This window comes from Gaeumannomyces tritici (assembly GCF_000145635.1).
Source record: "Gaeumannomyces tritici R3-111a-1 unplaced genomic scaffold supercont2.3, whole genome shotgun sequence".
In the NCBI taxonomy this organism is placed as follows: domain Eukaryota; kingdom Fungi; phylum Ascomycota; class Sordariomycetes; order Magnaporthales; family Magnaporthaceae; genus Gaeumannomyces; species Gaeumannomyces tritici.
Window position 1 is genome coordinate 5,297,026 of NW_008804547.1, and position 18,404 is coordinate 5,315,429.

General features: G+C 61.6%; 9 protein-coding genes across 9 annotated transcripts; 5 read left to right on the forward strand and 4 right to left on the reverse strand.

The window, feature by feature from the left end:
* Positions 1-138: 138 nt before the first annotated feature.
* Positions 139-1,960, forward strand: GGTG_06904 (acetyl-hydrolase; the record flags this gene model as incomplete). The annotated part of the gene is made up of 2 exons (XM_009224726.1): positions 139-1,092; positions 1,204-1,960. The coding sequence occupies exons 1-2, from the start codon at positions 236-238 to the stop codon at positions 1,958-1,960; spliced, it is 1,614 nt and encodes a 537-aa protein (XP_009222990.1). The 5' UTR covers positions 139-235.
* An 84-nt stretch (positions 1,961-2,044) lies between these two features.
* GGTG_06905 (24-dehydrocholesterol reductase) lies at positions 2,045-4,201 on the forward strand. The gene has a single exon (XM_009224727.1). It carries the CDS (start codon positions 2,270-2,272, stop codon positions 3,917-3,919), a length of 1,650 nt encoding a protein of 549 aa, XP_009222991.1. The 5' UTR covers positions 2,045-2,269; the 3' UTR covers positions 3,920-4,201.
* A 118-nt stretch (positions 4,202-4,319) lies between these two features.
* On the forward strand, positions 4,320-6,374 carry GGTG_06906 (vacuolar protein-sorting-associated protein 25). Its single transcript, XM_009224728.1, has 2 exons — positions 4,320-5,095; positions 5,198-6,374. Exons 1-2 carry the CDS (start codon positions 4,477-4,479, stop codon positions 5,308-5,310), a joined length of 732 nt encoding a protein of 243 aa, XP_009222992.1. The 5' UTR covers positions 4,320-4,476; the 3' UTR covers positions 5,311-6,374.
* GGTG_06907 (BRCT domain-containing protein) lies at positions 5,255-8,749 on the reverse strand. Its single transcript, XM_009224729.1, has 4 exons — positions 8,375-8,749; positions 7,866-8,299; positions 6,326-7,802; positions 5,255-6,259 (listed from the first exon to the last, which is right to left on the reverse strand). Exons 1-4 carry the CDS (start codon positions 8,462-8,464, stop codon positions 5,666-5,668), a joined length of 2,595 nt encoding a protein of 864 aa, XP_009222993.1. The 5' UTR covers positions 8,465-8,749; the 3' UTR covers positions 5,255-5,665.
* Positions 8,750-8,916: 167 nt separating this feature from the next.
* Positions 8,917-10,839, forward strand: GGTG_06908 (hypothetical protein). Its single transcript, XM_009224730.1, has one exon. It carries the CDS (start codon positions 9,274-9,276, stop codon positions 10,543-10,545), a length of 1,272 nt encoding a protein of 423 aa, XP_009222994.1. The 5' UTR covers positions 8,917-9,273; the 3' UTR covers positions 10,546-10,839.
* Positions 10,840-14,628, reverse strand: GGTG_06909 (hypothetical protein; the record flags this gene model as incomplete). The annotated part of the gene is made up of 1 exon (XM_009224731.1): positions 10,840-14,628. One exon carries the CDS (start codon positions 14,626-14,628, stop codon positions 10,840-10,842), a length of 3,789 nt encoding a protein of 1,262 aa, XP_009222995.1.
* A 534-nt stretch (positions 14,629-15,162) lies between these two features.
* Positions 15,163-15,528, reverse strand: GGTG_06910 (hypothetical protein; the record flags this gene model as incomplete). Its single annotated transcript, XM_009224732.1, has 1 exon — positions 15,163-15,528. The coding sequence occupies one exon, from the start codon at positions 15,526-15,528 to the stop codon at positions 15,163-15,165; it is 366 nt and encodes a 121-aa protein (XP_009222996.1).
* A 295-nt stretch (positions 15,529-15,823) lies between these two features.
* Positions 15,824-17,904, forward strand: GGTG_06911 (hypothetical protein). Its single transcript, XM_009224733.1, has 4 exons — positions 15,824-15,957; positions 16,060-16,178; positions 16,256-16,418; positions 16,496-17,904. Exons 1-4 carry the CDS (start codon positions 15,876-15,878, stop codon positions 17,635-17,637), a joined length of 1,506 nt encoding a protein of 501 aa, XP_009222997.1. The 5' UTR covers positions 15,824-15,875; the 3' UTR covers positions 17,638-17,904.
* On the reverse strand, positions 17,815-18,402 carry GGTG_06912 (hypothetical protein). Its single transcript, XM_009224734.1, has one exon. The coding sequence runs from the start codon at positions 18,135-18,137 to the stop codon at positions 17,880-17,882; it is 258 nt and encodes an 85-aa protein (XP_009222998.1). The 5' UTR covers positions 18,138-18,402; the 3' UTR covers positions 17,815-17,879.
* Between the last annotated feature and the right edge of the window lie 2 nt (positions 18,403-18,404).

The following is an 18,404-nucleotide window of genomic DNA, read 5'->3' on the forward strand; positions in this document are numbered from 1 at the left end:
CTCTCTCTCTCTCTCTCTCTCTCTCTCTCTCTCTCTCTCTCTCTCTCTCTCTCTCTCTCTCTCTCTCTCTCTCTCTCTCTCTCTCTCTCTCTCTCTCTCTCTCTCTCTCTCTCTCTCTCTCTCTCTCTCTTTCTCGTACGTATATCGGCACAGGAGCAAGGAACAGCAAGCAACAACCCCACGAGTCCCCAACCGACGACGCCCCCGTCGTCCTTTCGCCTGGAAGCACACAAACATGGCCTCGGAGCAGCGGCTCAGACTGTTCCTCGACACCCTGTCGCAGGTGCCGTCGCTGGCGCGGGTGGCGCTCCTGCACGTCCTGCGGCTGTCGCAGCAGTCAAAGTACCTGGACCTCCGGACCGAGCTCGTCGTGGCCGCGCTCCGGTCCTTCGTCAACAGCCCGCGGCCGCTGAGCATCACGGCCACGCAGGCGCTGCTGGGGCGCGACCCGGGCGTCAAGGGGCGCATATGGGTCAGCCGGTACGCCAACCCGGTGCCGGCCGACGCCGCGAGCGTCCGGGACGCGCTGCTCGCCGCCATCGACGGGCTGGCCGCCGACATGCACTGCAAGACTGAGACCGAGACCGGATCCTCACACTCCACACCCTCCTCCTCCTCGATGAAGAATAGCGAGGCAGCACAACCACCCGCCTCATCGCTCCTGTCCCAAACCCCCGAGGTCGTGTCGGTCGAGGCCGAGTGGACGGGCTACCGGGCGTCAGCGACGCCGCAGTCGCCGCTGCCGGGCGGCTCGGAGCGGGAGCGGTACGACGAGATGATGAAGGCGTGCGGCGGCGGCGGCGGCGGCGAGGGCGGCACCGAGACGAAGACGACGTCGACAACGACCATCATGTATATGCACGGCGGCGCCTATTGGCTCATGGACCCGGCCACGCACCGGCCCGTTGTCAAGAGGCTGGCCAAGCTGACGGGGGGCCGCTGCTACTCGGTGCGGTACCGGCTCGCGCCGCAGCACCCGTTCCCCGCCGCCATCCTCGACGGCCTGGTGGCCTACCTCACGCTGCTCTACCCGCCGCCCGACGCGTTCCACGAGGCCGTGAGCCCCAAGCACATTGTGTTTTCTGGTGACAGGTATGTCTAGGCCGGGATAGATGGTCACCGTTGCCGCCTTTTGGCAGTTGGCTTTACCTCACATCGACACAACATACCTTACTAATACAACTCCCCCTTTTTTTTTCATAGTGCGGGCGGAAACCTGTGCCTCGCGTTGGTACAGACAATCCTAGAACTCAACCGACAAAAGCGCCGGGTCTCATGGTTCGGCGAGGAGCGCGACCTGCCCCTGCCCGCAGGCGTGGCCGTCTCCTCACCGTGGCTGGACATGACGCTCAGCTCGCCGTCGTGGCGCACAAACGTCCAGTGGGACTACCTACCCCCCGGCGGGCGGGACCACATGGACTCGCCGAACCGGCCCCCTTGCGCCGCGTGGCCGGCCTCCCCTCCCCGCAGGAGCGTATACATCGACGACTCCCTGGTGCTGCACCCGCTCGCGACGCTGCTGGCGGCGCGCGACTGGGCCGGCGCCCCGCCGACCTACATCTGTACCGGCTGGGAGCTGCTGGCGGACGAGGACAAGGCCATGGCGGGCCGGCTAGCGGGCGCGGGCGTGCGCGTCGTGCTCGAGGAGTACGAGGCCATGCCGCACTGCTTCGCGCTCGTGTTCCGGGGCCGCCTCGCGGCCTCGGACAGGTGCTTCGACGCCTGGGCCGGGTTCGTGAGGGAGGTGGTGGCGGGGCCGGGGGCCGGGAGGGACGGGCCGTCGACTTTTACGACTATACGGGCCAGGACGCTCGACGAGGTGCCGCTGGCGCCCGAGGAGCTGAGGCCGCGGTCTGAGGAGGAGATGAGGGAGGAGCTGGGGAGGAGGTATAGGCACCTGATGCAGGGGGGTGTGGGTGTTGGTGCGGCGTTGCCGGCGGGGGCGGCTGCTAAGCTGTAAGGGGTGGTGTCGGTTGACAGAGTGTCGCATCCATGTCATGTGTGCTGTTTGTTGGTTGGAGAAAACAATGTGGAATGAAGGCGGGGTTTATTTGCTGGCTCTAGCTAATATTTCGTTGGAATGCCAAAGCTCACCAAACCACCATCCCTCAATAAATGGGAGCAACTCTGAGTGAAGCCGAGTGAAGAAACCGGCAAGGAATTTGTCAATGTGACATGAAAAGAAGTGTCGAGATAACAGCGCCAGGCCCACACCAGACCCCCTATAACTCCACTGAAAACTCGACACGATTCAACGGCCTCTGAGAAAATGGACTCGAGCGCCGACACAACCCAAGCGCCAGCGCCACCAGCAGAAACCCCAACAGAAGCCGCAGCCATGGAGCGGCACCGGGCGGCCGTGGCCAAGATCGCCGGGTCGGTGGCGCGCCTGTTCGAGGCCAAGGAGCCGTACCGCATCTTCCACGGCTCGACCAACACCACGCGCCCGCTGCGTCCCGGCGACCGCCGCGTCGACATCTCGGCCCTGCGCCACGTCCTGTCCGTCGACCGGGCCGCCCGCCGCGCCCTCGTCGAGCCCAACGTGCCCATGGACCGCCTGGTCGAGGGCACGCTGCGCCACGGGCTCGTGCCGCCCGTCGTCATGGAGTTCCCGGGAATTACGTGCGGCGGCGGCTTCGCCGGCACCGGCGGCGAGAGCTCGAGCTTCCGTCACGGCTACTTTGACGAGAACGTGCGCGCCGTCGAGATGGTGCTGGCCGACGGCGAGGTCGTGCGCGCGTCGTCGCCGTCGTCGCAGGCCGAGGGGGAGGGGGAGAACCCGGACCTGTTCGCCGCCGCCACGGGCTCCGTCGGGACGCTGGGCGTCACCACGGCGCTGGAGCTGGACCTGATCGAGGCTAAGCGGTTCGTCCGCACCACGTACCGTCGCGTCCACAGCGTCGCCGAGGCCGTCCGCGCCGTCCGCGAGGAGGTGGACCGGCCCGGGAACGACTACGTCGACGGCATCCTGTTCAGCAAGGACCACGGCGTCATCATCACCGGCACCATGACCGACGACAAGCCCGAGGCCGAGAGGGTACAGACTTTTAGCGGGGCCTGGGACCCCTGGTTCTACCTGCACGTCCAGAACCGCACAAAGGCCCTCCCGCCCGCCTCCTCCTCCTCCTCCGTCTCCTCGGTCACAGAGTACGTCCCGCTCGCCGAGTACCTGTTCCGGTACGACCGCGGCGGCTTCTGGGTGGCGCGGCACGCCTTCAAGTACTTCTTCATGGTGCCCTTCAACCGCTTCACGCGCTGGTTCCTCGACGACTTTTTGCACACGCGCATGCTCTACCGCGCCCTGCACGCCTCGGCCCACCACCAGACCTTTGTCGTCCAGGACCTGGCCCTGCCCTTTGAGACGGCCGAGCGCTTCGTCGATTATACCGCCGACCGCTTCGGCATCTGGCCGCTGTGGCTCTGCCCGCTCCGGCGCAGGGCCGGCGGCGGCCACAACACCTTCCACCCCGTCACCACCCCGCCCGGCGCCGACCCGAACCCGGCCGACGAGCGCCAGATGCTCAACATCGGGCTCTGGGGCCAGGGGCCGACGGACCGCGCGCGCTTCGTGGCGCTCAACAAGGACCTCGAGGCCAAGGTGCGCGAGCTGGGCGGCATGAAGTGGCTGTACGCCCACACGTACTACGCCGAGCCCGAGTTTTGGGACATCTACGGCGGCCGGGCTTGGTACGACGCCGTCCGGGCCAGATACAGGGCCGGGCCGCTGCCCAGCGTCTACGACAAGGTCAAGGTGCGCGAGGAGGGGGCCGGGGTCGGCTTCAAGGACAGGCTCAAGCGCATCTGGCCAATCGGAGGCCTGTACGGCATCTACAGGAGCATCCTGAGCGGCGACTACCATCTGCACCGCAAGGCCGGGTGGAAGTGGGCGGGGGAGACGGGGAAGATCAAGGCCGACTGATGGTCGAGATCATCAAGGCGAAAAGAAAAGTGATTGTAAAAACTATTAGACGGTATGTTTGCGTAGCTGCTGGATGCATAGACGAGCGAGCGTGCGCGGCGCGGGCTGGGAAAGAGCCCTATTTTCCTGTGGCATATTAGGATATTAGGAACGGATTTACGTATGTATGACGACTTGGGGAAGACGGAATAACACCTCTCGAGATATGGACATGTTCAAAAAGCTGGTAATCTGCGCCCATGTGAAGTGTGAGGTGAGTGCATATTCCTATGCGCGAGTGGGTCTGTTATGCTTTAAATGAGTTGCGGCTTTGAGCAGTTTTACCGCAAGCGCCACATTTGGCTGCAACGACGTCACAGGCCTCGGCTGGCCCTTGACCCACCCCCACCCTCGCCAGCCGCATTCACATTCTCAACCCCCTCTAGGTGCCTTTTGGTCGTTTTCTACCAGACAAGACCATTTTGTCAATCCCCCAAAAAGCCACCCCCCCTCTAGCTAGCCATACCTCACACCCTCCCTCCTGTCAACCTATCCAACACCCAACGGCAACACCAGCAATGCCCCCTCCGGCGGCGCCCGGGCCCTTCGCCTTCCCGCGCGAGTACCACTTCCCGCCCTTCTTCACGCGCCAGACCAACCTCACGACGCACCACGCCCAGCTCACAAAGTGGGCCGCCCTCGTCCTGGCCTACTGCCGCCACCACCGCATCTACCGCCTGTCGCTGTCGTCCGCCGCCGCCGCGCTGCCCGCCGCCCCGGTTCGTGGCGAGAACTACTACTACGACGACGGCGACAACGACGGTGACGCGCCACCACCACCACCGCCAGCAGCAGCAACAGCAGCAGCAACACCAACAGGGGACGCAACGACGACGGGGACGGCAGAAGAGCTCTTTCACAACAGGCGGCTGAACCGCCGGCTCGCGCCCGCCGACGTGCGCGAGGTCATCGACTTTATGCGCAAGGACGGCCGCGCCGAGTACGTCGGTGGCAGGGAAAAGGACGTCGGCGCGGGATCCGGCGGCGGCGGCGCTGGCGGTGACGTGGTCTGGATCCACTGGCGCAAGCCCGAAGAGTGGGCCGCCCTGATCGAGGCCTGGGTCGACGAGACGGCCCAGAAGGGCACGGTCCTGACCCTGTACGAGCTCGTCGAGGGCGATGGGACGCTGGGCACCGGTGAGCAAAAAAAAAAAAAAGAAAAAGACATCTACCCCCCAGACTGCCGTACCGGCCTATGTTGGGGTGAGATGGCCGCTAACAAAGGACCTGACCCTACAGAGATCCACGGCATGGATGCGGACTTGCTGCAAAAGGCACTACAGGTCCTTGTCAAGAGGGGCAAGGCGCAGATATTCGGCCAGGAAGACTCTCAAGGTGTCAAGTTCTTCTGACACTTTGATGGGCATCAAATTATTTACAGCTATGGTGTGCGCTTTGCCATGCCGGCGACATGGCCCAAAACATGCCAAACACAAACCAGCGCCCCTGGAAGCCACACCGAGCGGTGCACCAAACGACCCCATGCGTCTAAAAACATAACAAAAGGCCCCCATGATCACATGGCATTGGCCGCAGGTCGCCCCATTAAATAATACACCGGCAACGCCACTTGTTACTCCTCTGAAAGGCGCATGTGCAAACGACGCATCACATGGCCACAGAAAGAAAAGGCATCCAAAAATGGGGTGGAAGGAGGGGATATCGAATCGTCATCAGCCGAAAGCCGTCGGCGGTGGTGCCATGACGCTACATCAGCAGATGCCCCTCCTGGAAATCCAGCTTTTGGCGCATGGCAACGTCGAGCAGCCAGTCGGGTCCCACGACGCGAGGTTCCATATGGCCCTGCCGAGCCATTTCGGAAAACTTGGCCCACAGCTGTTTCTCGGCCGCACTCTCGCCGCTCACGAGATACACGGGGTCCGGAGGCGCGCCGCCGTCCTCCTCGGCCGTGGTCGGCCGGATTGTCGAGCCACTCCGGGCGCGGTAGACCTTGAATATGGCCCCGTTGGCCTCGGCGATGGCCTTGAACGCTGACGGCCCGTGCGGCACCTCGGCTGTGCAGTATACGGGAACGCCCCAGAGGAGCTTTCCCTTGTTCTGCCGGGCCCTGGCCACGAACTTGAGGATCTCCGGGTGTGTCGGGTCCTTGAGTGCGTACTCTTCAATGTTCGGCAGTTCACCCGTCTCCAGCGCTTGAGTGAGGAAGTCGACGTTGATCAGGTCTGGCCCTCGGGCCAGCGTTGTCAGGAACTTTTGCGTCCGCACAACTTTGGGAGCAGCCAGATAATCACACGGCTGCCCTTCTTGCACGATCTGGATCCCCATTTGTCGGAGTTTACGCTAGACACGGCAAGAATCCATTAGCGCACCAACACAATCTTGGTTGAAATGTAGACTTGAACTTACCCGCTCTTTGTCCTCCTGTAGCGCCCCGCCCTTGGTCTTGTCACCCGTGTCGATCCACCTCGTCCAGCCCGTTATCATGATGCGGTACTGTACAGGCGGCTGTGACGGTCGTGCCCTCTTTGTGGGACGCTCTGAATCGTCCTGTACATCCTCCTTCTCCTTCTCGGCAGCCTCCGCTTCGGCCTTGCGCTTTTCGAGCGCCGTTAGTGCGCGCTTCCCACCGAAGGGCGTTTGGTTGTCTTTCGTGCGCTTCTTCTCCTTCTCGTATAGGGCAATGTCCGGGGCGAGACCGTGGAGCTTGTTCAGGGCCTTGTCCTTGGCACTCCGGCCTGTACTTGGTCTTGGCGTCGGCGTCTCATTCTCCTTGCCGACACCCGCGTGACGGCTGGGCCTAGCAGGCGTCGCGAATGCAGCCTTGTTGGCCGCGGCCTTCTTCAAGGGTGGTGCTTTTGGAGTTTTTGCCCCGGCTTTCTTGCCTGCGGCTGTCTGGGAGCTCCTAGGCTCGGCTGCGGTTGAGGACTCCCTCCCGGCATCTGTATCATCATCCTCTGACTCCAGCTGCTCCCCGTCCCCTGGTGGGACAGAGGTCTCGGCGTCTGGCATGGGCTCGTCCGAATCCGTTGGAGCTGCCTCGCTGTCTTGCACGTCGCCTCCAGGGTAATAAAGCTCGCGCAAGGTGTGCTCCTGGAAGCGGGTTTGGCCGATGACCTCGGACAGGTCTGTCCTTGGGGGGAAGTGTGTATATGAGGGTGTCCTGGTAGGCTTCAGGAGCTCGCACTTAGCGTAGCTTTCTTCGATCCACAAGTGGTTTACCATTGTCACGTTCCAATCCAGGGCAGCCTCGCACTTCTCGCTGTTGGCGCGAGCTGTGATGAGGTGGGTGTTGTCTTGCTTCATAGTCTTGGTGTACTCGGCTCCGCACGCCTTGACCAGGTTCTCAAGATACGCGCGAGCTTCGCCTGCGTAGTTTGAGACGGTGATTTTGAGCCCCTCAAAGCCGGGGATGCCATTCCGCGGGATTGGATAGTGGAGGAGCTTTCCCAGCGGCGAGGACCACTGGTCCAGCGTAATCATGTACAGCAGCCAAGACAGGTTTCCGACCGATATCCCCTTCTGTGAGGCGCGAACATAATCTTCTCCATCTCGATAGTGACAGACAAACATGTCGCACTCGTTCACGTTGTCGACCAGCTTTCCGCCTCCTCTGTCGATGGTGCCGCGGAGGATTTCAAGAAAACGATCGCTAACCGGGAGGTCGCCGCCCAGCATGACCTTCTTATGACCGAAGACTGTCAATGACCGGCCCTTCGGTTCTTCCGGTGTCGTCGACGGGATATTACTCGAGGCCCCTTCCAGGTGTTGAGGGAAGAGCATACCGACCCTCCTTGCATCCATATCGGTTTTGAGGATTTCTGGGTCTGGCAGGAGGTAAGGGCTCTCGTCGATCTTCTTGCCGAGCTTGAAGCAGTCGTCGAACCTGAGGAGTGGGTCAGACGTGGCATAGTCCGGGGGAGAAGTGCAGCCGTCTCGGTCGACTTACCAGTGCGGCAGAACTATTTTGCACTTGTGCTTCTTGGCCAGGGCCTGTACGCACTTGGGGTGGTCGAGGGTGAGGGCGCATATGTGGGTGGTCAGTCTGGTGAGGTCTTTTGATTCGGATCCTCCCAAGGCCAGGGTCGCGCCAATGATGGATTCCTTGTCGCTCGGGGGGATGTCGGCGCATGTGACGTTGACGGAGTGGAATATGAATCGGGGGTCGGGCGAGTGCGGGCGTAGGACGGCAAGCTTCTTCTTGTGCAGGCTGTGGCCGATCCAGCTGCTGGCGACGACGGGGACCATGCGGTCATGGACCTGTTCGTATTCCTCAAAGTCGATGGTGTTGGCGATGATGTGGGTGGCCTCGTGTATGGCCACCCTACCGTCATCTTCCGGCTCGAGGACCTCGCCGCCATATTTGGTAACTATGTTGGATGCCTGTGAGGGGAAGCTGTCAGTCAGCGACGCCGCGAATGGCAAACCGGCACTTCAGGATCAAAGGACTGGGCTTACCTCGGCGATGGTGGCCATTGATAGCGACCTGCTAGGCACAAATGCAATTCTGCAGCCATCGAACAGCATCGGGCTCCCGTCTGCCGCCATCTTGAATCCTGCGTGGTGCGCACGCGCGAGGCAGCAAGGAGGAGGGTCAAGCGGACGCGACGAGGGTCACCCTCTCCCAAGTGCCGTACATGTATCAGGACCTGCAAACGACGAGAGAATACCGGGCAGTCGGTGTGCGTAGCAGCCTTGTCAGCCCAAAGAAGCCAGATCCGGATGCGATTTTCGGAGCCTGTAGCGAAGGGGCAGCTTTAACGCCGAATCAATCCATTCTATCTCGAATCTCGAGGGGTGGAGTCGACGAGAAGGCGCGTCGGAGATGCGCGCAAGTGCCCGGCCGCGCCAATTTGGCGCCCAAACAATTAAGCAACCCCTGCAGCCTAGACGCGAACGCCCCACGAAGGTCAGGTGACTTGGCCAGGGGTTGCACCCCCCACACGCACGTGTAACCCACACTCCGCAACGGGAAACGGCTGGGTTCGCCAGGATTGCGACGAAGCAGCGGGCAGGCACGACCGTCCCGTTGGCATCTGCCGAGGCTCAAGTCGGTGTCCTCTTGCGATGCGCTCCAGCCGGGTGCAAAGACCAAGCGGTCCGACGAGGAAGGTACCTACCCCGGACCCTTGACGTACCTCTTGTCCGCATACGTCCGTAATGTGGTGTATATAACGAACTTGCTTTCTGGCTAGGCCACTTTTCATATCCACGTCGCTCTTTCTGTCCATCTGCTTGTTAATTTATTGCAGTCCTCTGTCGATTTATCCCCGAGCTGATTCGGGAGTACCTTTCCTTGTCTTGCCCGTTTCAAACACCAGTGAGCGAGCCCGGTCAATTCAGCCTGGCCGGTCGCCATGTCGTCCCCGGTGTTCGAAATTAAGGAGCACATCATTGACGCCTCACACATCAGAGAGTACCCGCGAGCCACAGCCCACTCCCAGGAGGAGGTGCTCAAGGTCGCCGTCAAGCAGTACATACCCAAGAGCAACCCGAACCCGCAGCCCGGCGACGTCACCGTCATCGGCGTGCACGCCAATGGCTTCCCCAAGGAGCTGTACGAGGCCATGTGGGAGGACCTGGTGTCGGCATCGGCCGCCCGCGGCTTCCGCATCCGCGCCATCTGGATCGCCGACATGGCCTGGCAGGGCGTGAGCGGCGCGCTCAACGAGGGCCGGCTGGGCAGCGACCCGTCGTGGTCCGACGCCTCGCGCGATATGCTGCACATGGTCAACGTCTTCCGCGCCGAGATGCCGCGGCCCCTGGTCGGCGTCGGCCACTCGTTCGGCGGCGCCATCGTCGCAAACGCCGCCTTTATGCACCCGCGCCTGTTCGAGGCCCTGGTGCTCATGGACCCGGTCCTGATGCACTTCCGCTCCATCGAGCCCCAGGTCGTCGGCGGCGGGCCCCAGGTCGCCTCGGCCGCCCGCCGCGACCTGTGGCCGTCGAGGCGCGACGCCGAGGCCTCGTTCCGCCGCTCCCCCTTCTACCGCACCTGGGACCCGCGCGCGCTCGACGCCTGGTGCCGCCACGGCCTCCGCGACTGCCCCACGGCCCTGTACCCCGACGCGCCCGCCGGCTCCGTCACCCTCGCCACCACAAAGCATCAGGAGGTCTTCACGTACCTGCGCCAGCGCGCCCAGCGACTGGACCCGGCCACGGGCCGCTTCGTCTTCGACCGCGCCCTGCTGCGCGACATCCAGCCCGCCATGCTGAGCGAGCTCCCCGACTACGACTTCTACCAGCCCGACAGCGACCGCGTCTTCCGCCGCCTCCCCGACGTCGCGCCTGGCGTCCTGTGGATCTTTGGCAGCACCAGCAACCTCAGCACCCCGGCCCTGCGCGCCGAAAAGCTGGCCGCCACGGGCACGGGCGTCGGCGGCAGCGGCGGCGTCGCGGCCGGCCGCGTCGCCGAGCACGTCGTCGAAGGCGTCGGCCACCTCGTCCCCATGGAGAGGCCGACCGTCTGCGCCGAGCAGGCCGCCGCCTGGATCGGCCGCGAGATGGAGCGCTGGCGCAAGGAGGAGGAGGACCTCCAGGCCTGGTGGCGGAAGCCGGATCGGGAGAAGTGGACCATCGACGACCAACTCAAGGCCATGATCGGGCAGCCCAGGAGGTCCAAGTTGTAACTTGTTCTTGTTGTTGGGCTATACGTGCATCCATGTACTATATCACCTTTCTTTTTCTCAAGTGGAGACACTTGAGCGTTTGTGTTTGCTCCAGGGGGTGGGATGGATCCCTGCTGATAGATGGGCTGTATCATCTCGTGTCGTATCAAGTTCCAAGACTAGACTCCCCATACCCAGACTAGAAGGGCTCTAAATTGCAATATCGTCCCGATACAAGTTCCTATTATGTATGGCCTGCCTCTCTGCCAACAAAAACCACTCACAGTTCATCCGCTTCCAACATGCTCAAGTCCCTTATTCCTCCTCTTCTTCGTCATCGTCGTCATCATCATCACCATCTTCCTCGTCTTCCTCATCCTCGTCGTCCTCGCCTTCCTCACCCTCCACCGCCTGTTCCTCCGGTGCAGGTATCCAGATGAGGAAGCCCTCTTTGTCGAGCTTCATGCCCTCGGTCGGGATGACCCTAAGCACCTTTTGAAAGTACTTGTCCCGCACCGTCAGGCTCGGGCGGACCCAGGCGCCCCTGACCAGCGGCAGGATGGAGTACGTCACGACCCGCCGGGAGCAGGGCAGGAGGTGGAGGGTGGCCGTCTTGGAGCCCGAGAAGGCAAAGTCGTCGCTGGGCTCCATGTTGGTGCCAAAGGTCAAGAAGTGGCTCGACGGGTTCTCGATGGTGATGTGCAGGTGCGCCAGCCCCAGCTGGGCCCGGTCGCCGCCCGCCCTGGCGTACGACACGGACGCGAGGACGCGGGGCTCGGGCCCGAATATGTCCAGGCGAGGCACGGGCAGGGTTGTCTTGTTGGCCCGCGACTCTTGGTCGTCGGCTCGGCGCCAGTTGATAATGAACGAGACGTCGAGGTTGACGGGATCTCGCTCGTCTAGGCTGTACTTCTGGGCTGTGATGTCGAACTGGGCCTCCTCTATGGTCTTGGGTTTGACGGTACGGCCACCATCGGGCAGCATCTGTTTCCCCGACGCCCTGGTCTGCACTCCCAAAGTTGGCGCGATCGAGACATCGACGCTCACGACAACGAGGTCCTCGGACGCGAATGACGCGTACCGCGTGACGAGGCACCAGGTTTGGAAGAGTCCGCGGGGTTGGACGTACGAGCTGTCATCGACAAACAGGCCCTGCACGCCTTCGTGGTCGAAGACGCTCGGCCAGGGGTCTGGGTGAAGCCGGGGGAGGAGGTCATAATTTGCCTCAAACGGGTTGACCAATGTGAGCTTGAAGTCTTCGGTCTGGATGATGGGCGTCGCGGGATCGGTAAGCAGGTGGTACGATGCCACAAACGTCACGTCAAATGATGCCGGGAAATCGACCGCGCTGATATGGACGGTGACCCGGGTAGAGTCTGCCGCAGCGACTGCGCCAAGAGGAATCATCATCTCCTTAGATTCCCCTGCTGTGTCCGGTTCTGCCACCGCCGACTCCTCGTCTCCAGCTGCCAGCCGGAAATCGGGAGGCTCTTCGCCGGTGATGATCACATTAAGCCGGAGCTCTGCAGATGCATCCTCGGCGTTGACGATCTCAAGCTCCAGTTCGATCGCCTCGTTTGAATAGTACTGCTCCATGGCATTTTTCACCTTGATCTCCACGTTTGGTGGTCGGGGAAGGATCCGGATCGAGTGCGAGTTTGCCCGCGGGATCTTCCTTGGCCTGACCGGTGCGTGCCAGATCCCCGCAACACTAGTGTCTTTGCACGGCACTTCATAATCCAGGCTGAATATGTCATTGGCCACTGAAAGTGTCGTTGCTAGGGCCTTTGCGTCGCCTGGTTCTCGGAGCGGGACGTCCATCTCATAAACCACGGTTTGTCCGGGGGGTAGTGTGAGATCGCAACTCCCAAGCAGGACGGAGACAGCAGCTGGGGTGGTTTTCTCTTTGCCCGGGTCGTCACCTCTTAGTGCTTCTACGGATTGCTCCTGCAAACTAACGTCCGAGACTGTTGCTTTGCCGCACTGGCGCTTTTTGGCCTGTGCGGTGTCGTGCTTCAGATGTATCGTCTTGATGCTCCCATCGAATGTGATTTGAATACCACTTAGGACTATTGGCGCAGACGACGGCTGCGCGTTGGAGGTGATGGAGAGCTGGCCTCGAGCTGTCCGGCCGGCGTTTCCCTCCTCGCTTCTGAAAACGAACGAGCTCGAGAGGAGCGGGAGACTCGACTCGTCGATGATATCAACGACAGGCTTTTCGCTAGCCGAAACACCGTCGAGGATTTTTGAGAGATCGTATTCCCACTTCGGCCGCTCTTGGTACTTCTTGTTTAGCAGCTCCCACTCGACTGATATTAGCAGCTCGGCATCTTGGACCGGCCGGGCAGCAGAACGGAGCAGCCATGCCAGCTCCTGGGTGATGTCTAACCAGCCCTCCGCTCTAAAGGACATATCTAGCCACATGGGCTTCAAGAGGTCCACTGCAGACTGCCATTTGTGCGACGAGGCAAATTCCTTGGCTAGCTGGAGCGTCACTTCGGCACAGAGCCGAGTCTGACCGCGCCTCTGGAACTCAACCCTGGCAGCATCAAGGCACTGGGCTATCAACTGCGAGTGGTTCACTCCGTTGCCGGCGTTTGGAAGGGGGTATTCTTCATGCGGCTCCGGACACATGTAAGTGTCGTATGTGAAGGCTTTGTGTGCGACCCTTGCTGCTGGGGAGTTGCCAGGCCTCTCCCGGTCTTCCTCGGGCATTTTCAGGGCAAAAGCGCGGCGAGCGTACAGGTGCTGTGACGCAGCCTTGTACCAATATCCTGGATGGTGTAAGAACTCCCAGGGCTGTAGTCGGATTCCCATGGACGCTTTCTCGGGCTGGAGAAACAAGTTGGGGGATGCGGTTGAGAGGTCGGTGATTTGGGCCTTCTCGATGAGCTCGGCCATTACGATTGCCCAGCGGGCCTCCCATGCAGCCCACCCATAGTTTTCAGTCCCCCGCCCCCTGCGATCGATTAGGTCGCTAATTCTGTCTCGATGCGCCTGCCAGCGGCGCACTGCCGCGCTGGTCTGGCCAGCCCAGAGCAGGCAGCGCAGACAGCGGATACTGATAATATCGGCGAGCTGCCGGGCTTCGTTCCACCGCGGACTCCAGCTGGGGATGATATCGAGCACGTCGGCTCCGGTGAGGGTATCGTATGCCTGCTCAAAGGACCGTAGTGCCTGGTCCATCTCCTGGCGGAACTCGGCAAAGACGGCCGACTTGAAGTCGTACCGCACGTTCCATCCTGGCAGGGAGAGGGTTTGCGAGGTGCCAGAGGTCGGCGGCACCGTCGGCTGCGGTACCACGCCGCGCCCTTTCTTCTTCCTTGCACGGCGGCCCAGATCCCGGTAGTGCTCTACAGCATGGCCATAGACAGCGATCAGAAGACTATCCGCCTGCTTCTTGAACTCCTCGGTTGAGTAGGCCGAGGGCATGAATAAGAATGACTTGGAGTCGAGGGCGCAGCCCTTCCTAATGTTGTCAAGACGGTCTCGTGTACTGTCAAGCGAGGCGGTGCGCAGGTCGCTCAGAATGACAACCATGATTTTGGACTTGTAGCCTTGCTGCAAGAGCGTGTTGCGCATGGAGCTGATATCAGTCTTGATTTGATTATCGTGCAGCGTAGCGAGCGTCAGGTCCGAGGTGAGGTTATAGAAGCATAGAAAGACGCTCGGGAGAAGCTCCTGCTGCTTCTCCAGCCACCGGTTGTCGATGAAGCCATCCGGATATAGGCGGCAGGACGGACTTAGCGGCGAGAAGGGCGAGTGGAAAGCCCCCCGCGGCTCCGAAGCATTGATATGATCGGGCAGCCTGGCGCGCCGCGGGGGAAGCATGAATGTGCCGCCGCAAGTCTTAACCCTGAACCTGTACCCTCTCGCGCCGGGCGTGGCGTTCCATGGGAGCTTGGAAGCATCGCGCCCCTGGATGTACTCGAGCAGTGCCGCGCCATGCTTGGTTTCGACGTAGGAAACCTCGGAGCGGAGCAGGACGCCTTGTTCCTTGAGATCGGAGGGGAAGGCGGGCGGTGGGGTCGAGGGCGGCGACAGGCCAAACAGGGTGATGCACGGGATGTTATGGTCCAGGCTAAACGCCGGGTAGTCGTCCATGGTCGCAGAGCCGGCCGCCGCGGTCGCAGGGCAGGGTGTTGTGGTTGCCGGGCCGGGGCCGGTGTAGGTTGGTCGGCGGCTGCGGGGGAGGCGCGGAGGCTAGCTGGTGAAGCCTGGGACTCTAGCTGGAGGTGGCGGAGGGGTAGGCCACCGTCAGTGGCGCCCTCCTCGACAGATTCCCATCTTGTGCAAAAGCTGCCGACTTACCTGCAACGGCGCCAGATGGAGGCTGAGACCTGGCTTGCCATTACAGCATCATCGGCCTGCAAGTCGAGGTGCGTGTGTTTTCGTTGGTTGGGGTTGGGGCAGGCGCATGGAGCGTTGGCCAGCTCCGGCCAGCTCAGCCGTCACACCACTAAATTGACACCCCCAGCCGCGCACGCTTCTAAAACCCAACCCACGAGCATGAAAGAAGCTGAGCTTCACCCACCACGCACATCTCTAATTTCACAATTTTCTGTGCCAGCTACAGCTGCGGCCACCACAGCTAAACCAGGGCAGCAACATCGGATCCTAAGAGATCGAAGTCGTGTGTCAACCCAAGCCTGGCGAGGCAATTCTCGACTCATGACAGCTCACCCCAGCGGGATCCTTTTGGCAATGGGCTGCCCGGACCATTTCTGACATGAACTGGTGGCTGCTTGGAGGGTGCTCAGCTGGGGCTTGAGTGGGTGGCCCGCAGCACCAATTCAAACCAAAGTGCCCGTCACCGGAACCAGTGCCTGATTTTTTGCTCGCTCCCATCGCGTCCTTATCGAGGCCTCCCCACCCATACCTATCGCATCTCCCTATTGGCTCGGCAGCGCTGCAAGTGGGCGGGTGCCACAGTCCCGAATTTCTTGCCAGGGTCATGCCGCTCCTGACCGACGCATTTGGCCCCAGCCTTGCTCTGGAGGTCATGGTTGGCCGCTTTCTCCCGCCTTGTCTGTCGCCCGAGCGGAAAAAGCGAAGCAGGTGCAGCTTCCCATCACGGTTTGACGCCCTTGCAAAGCTTTCTCCGCAGCCCACGTCCACAGCCTCCAATGTCTGCCGCCTCCCTCGCACCCAGGTCAGCCGTCCTCGCCCAACGCGCCGCACTTTAGCAGCATCTGTCGCCCTCGTCTTGGGAGTGCGAACTCGAACCGACCCGTCCACGCGGGCGCCCGCTCCCGTCTTCTCTTCCCTCTCCTTCTCGTCGGCCGCCCCCTCCGTCTGCCACACGAACACACCACTCTCTCCCTCCCCCCGCCGCAACCCCCGACGGCAGAATGTCCGCTTCTGCTCGCGACGCGATCCTCATTGCCGAGGCCTTCAAGGCGCTCGGCAAAGCTGTCAAGCGAAAATCCTATGGTAAGACTGGGTTAAGCCGACCAGCCACGTCCCACGCTTTCAACCAGCCGCTCTCGCGACCCAGCGACGCAGTCTAACATCAGGCCCCTTCGGTTCCCGCAGAATCGGATTCGGACGACTACATCGAACAACCCACCAACCGCGGGGGCAAGCTAAAGAAAAGAGCGCGCTTTGTCCGCCGAGGCCAGATCGGACCGAACGGGCCTCCGCTGTTCAAGGAGGCAAGTTCACCACGCAATCGCGCCGACGCCCGCAGACACGATGTCACAGGCGTCCGTTGCTAACATTAATCATCTAGGCCGTTGAACACGCTGGCTACCAGCGCGTCGTGATCAGCCGCAACCCAACGCTTGTCGACGAAGAAGGCTACGAGATCGACAGCGATGACGGGGAGGAGCGCGTCGCCGAAGCGCAAGCCGAGGCCGACGAGGTCAATCCATACGCAAGCATCCGGCTCGAGGGTAGGTTTCCTCTGGCTTGATCTTGCCTGCTCTTAGCGAATTGAACCCCTGCTCACAGGATCCATGTGCCCTATTAGAAATCCTCGCCCCTCTAACTACCTCGGCGGACCTCGCAAACCATGCCACACTCTCCCGACCCTTCCTCTCGACCGCCCTGTCCGAGCTCTCATTACAAGGCCGGAACCTGATGCACAAGGAGAATAAGGCCCTTTGGAATGTGCGCCCGCTCTTAACGCGCCTCTGTGGTGATCATACATGGGCATCCTGTAACATGATGCTGGGGCCCAGCGACACCAACCTTTTCGACATGCACACCACCGGTGCACCGCAGCACCGTCGACCCCAGAACCGCAAGCAAGCGGCGGCAACAGAAGCCCATAAGCCAGCGTCGCCGTCCATACCCAACGGCGCGAATCCGAGGTCTGGGCCTCCCGGCCATACGAACCAGAAAGCTGGCGTGGACGAAGCGGAAGATAAACAAGAAGATCCTGACGTCACAATGGAGGACATTGACCCCTTGGATGGATCTGCCACAGCCGGTCCTGCGGCCGTCAACGGGGATAAGCTCTCAGAAGGCGCGCCTAAAAGAGATGATAAAGTCGGGGATGGCGAGAAGGCAGCCCCAGGTAAAAAGGACAAACACGCCGCGATAAGTGCGACCAATGGCGAGCTGTCAGCAACAGCTTCCGCCGCAGCAAGGCGTCAATTGGAAATCGGCGACAAGAATTCGAGCATAAACGGAGACCCAGTTGCAGTAAACGGCCTTACAACCATGGATAAGGGAGTCCAATCTGGCGCTCCTAACGCGCCTCATGAAGTCAACGGTTCCGGGGTGACGTTGGCTAGCGATCCAGAAGCTATACACCCATACTTCCTGGCCCCGCCATCAGCATACCCAGACCGGGATGCTGGTCTGCCGCAGCAGGATGCAGAAGACGTGCGCCGGTTGCTGCAACTGTATGTCCAGAAGCAAGAGGAGGTCTGCCGCGGCACCAAAGAGCTGTACGAGGGCCTGCTACGTGCAGACCGGCTACGACAGATGGTGCTCAAGTGGTCCAAGGCCGAGGCGCATTGCGGCGCAAGCCGAGACATGTCAGACGGCGAGGACTGGTACGACAAGGACGAGTGGGGCCTCGCCGAGGACCTTAAGAAGGGACAGGATGAGGAGGAGGAAGACACTACCAAGGACCAGCCCAAGAAGACCAGGAATAGGAGGTGACACGAGTATAAAGGCGGCGTGAAGTGCGGCGGGTCTGTCTATATCACGATGATACCATGTAGCATACTGCTAGATATTTTTGGCGTTGAGAGGTTACTTATTGTGCATCATTGTATTGGCAGGAGAGGGTTGGTATACCTGGGCATGCATGTGGTTTTTACTGACAGGATTATGACAAGGGCTTACATTTATTAGAACAGCGTGAAGGTCTATGGAAGCAGAGTGATATGGTACATGCGCCCTCAACCCAGACGAACCTTGCGCCACATCCTCAAGCACTCTTGCAAATCCATGGACAGGGTGCCCTCGACCGCCGAGGACGCGTCGCTTATCAAGGCCACGACGAGCGTGGCGAGGGCAAAAGTGACCTTGTCCGCCTCGAGCGCCTGGAAGTCGGACTTGCGCATGCCGCCATTGTCGGCCCACGCCATCCACAGGTCGAGCAGGCGGCAGAGGCGGTCGGCGAAGGCGCGCTCCAGCACCATGCGGTGCAGCAGCATGCCGACGACCTGCTTCAGGTCAGCCTGGTCGTCCACGACGAAGAGCGCCTCGTCGCTGCCATCCTTGCCCTCCTCCTCCTCCTCCCCCACTTCCTCCGCCTCCGCCTCGGCCGCTCGCGACCGCTCCTTGAGCCACGCCAGATTTTTAGCCGCGACCCGCGCCGCGCCCCAACGCGGGCTCTGCAGCGCCTCGGACAGCCTCGCCTCGCGGCGCGCGGCGGCGTCGCGCTGCCGGTCGCGCAAGTCCTGCAGGCGCTCCTCGCCCTC

Excerpts from the sequence above, each read along its gene's own strand:
- GGTG_06905 (XM_009224727.1), top strand. The coding sequence starts at position 2,270 with ATGGACTCGAGCGCCGACACAACCCAAGCGCCAGCGCCACCAGCAGAA.
- GGTG_06906 (XM_009224728.1), top strand. The coding sequence starts at position 4,477 with ATGCCCCCTCCGGCGGCGCCCGGGCCCTTCGCCTTCCCGCGCGAGTAC. Across the intron at positions 5,096-5,197 it reads CGATGGGACGCTGGGCACCG|AGATCCACGGCATGGATGCG; the intron begins GTGAGCAAAAAA and ends CTGACCCTACAG.
- GGTG_06907 (XM_009224729.1), bottom strand. The coding sequence starts at position 8,464 with ATGGCGGCAGACGGGAGCCCGATGCTGTTCGATGGCTGCAGAATTGCA. Across the intron at positions 8,300-8,374 it reads CAATGGCCACCATCGCCGAG|GCATCCAACATAGTTACCAA; the intron begins GTAAGCCCAGTC and ends TTCCCCTCACAG. Across the intron at positions 7,803-7,865 it reads AAAATAGTTCTGCCGCACTG|GTTCGACGACTGCTTCAAGC; the intron begins GTAAGTCGACCG and ends CCCACTCCTCAG.
- GGTG_06908 (XM_009224730.1), top strand. The coding sequence starts at position 9,274 with ATGTCGTCCCCGGTGTTCGAAATTAAGGAGCACATCATTGACGCCTCA.
- GGTG_06911 (XM_009224733.1), top strand. The coding sequence starts at position 15,876 with ATGTCCGCTTCTGCTCGCGACGCGATCCTCATTGCCGAGGCCTTCAAG. Across the intron at positions 15,958-16,059 it reads TGTCAAGCGAAAATCCTATG|AATCGGATTCGGACGACTAC; the intron begins GTAAGACTGGGT and ends CGGTTCCCGCAG. Across the intron at positions 16,179-16,255 it reads GGCCTCCGCTGTTCAAGGAG|GCCGTTGAACACGCTGGCTA; the intron begins GCAAGTTCACCA and ends TTAATCATCTAG.
- GGTG_06912 (XM_009224734.1), bottom strand. The coding sequence starts at position 18,137 with ATGCTGCTGCACCGCATGGTGCTGGAGCGCGCCTTCGCCGACCGCCTC.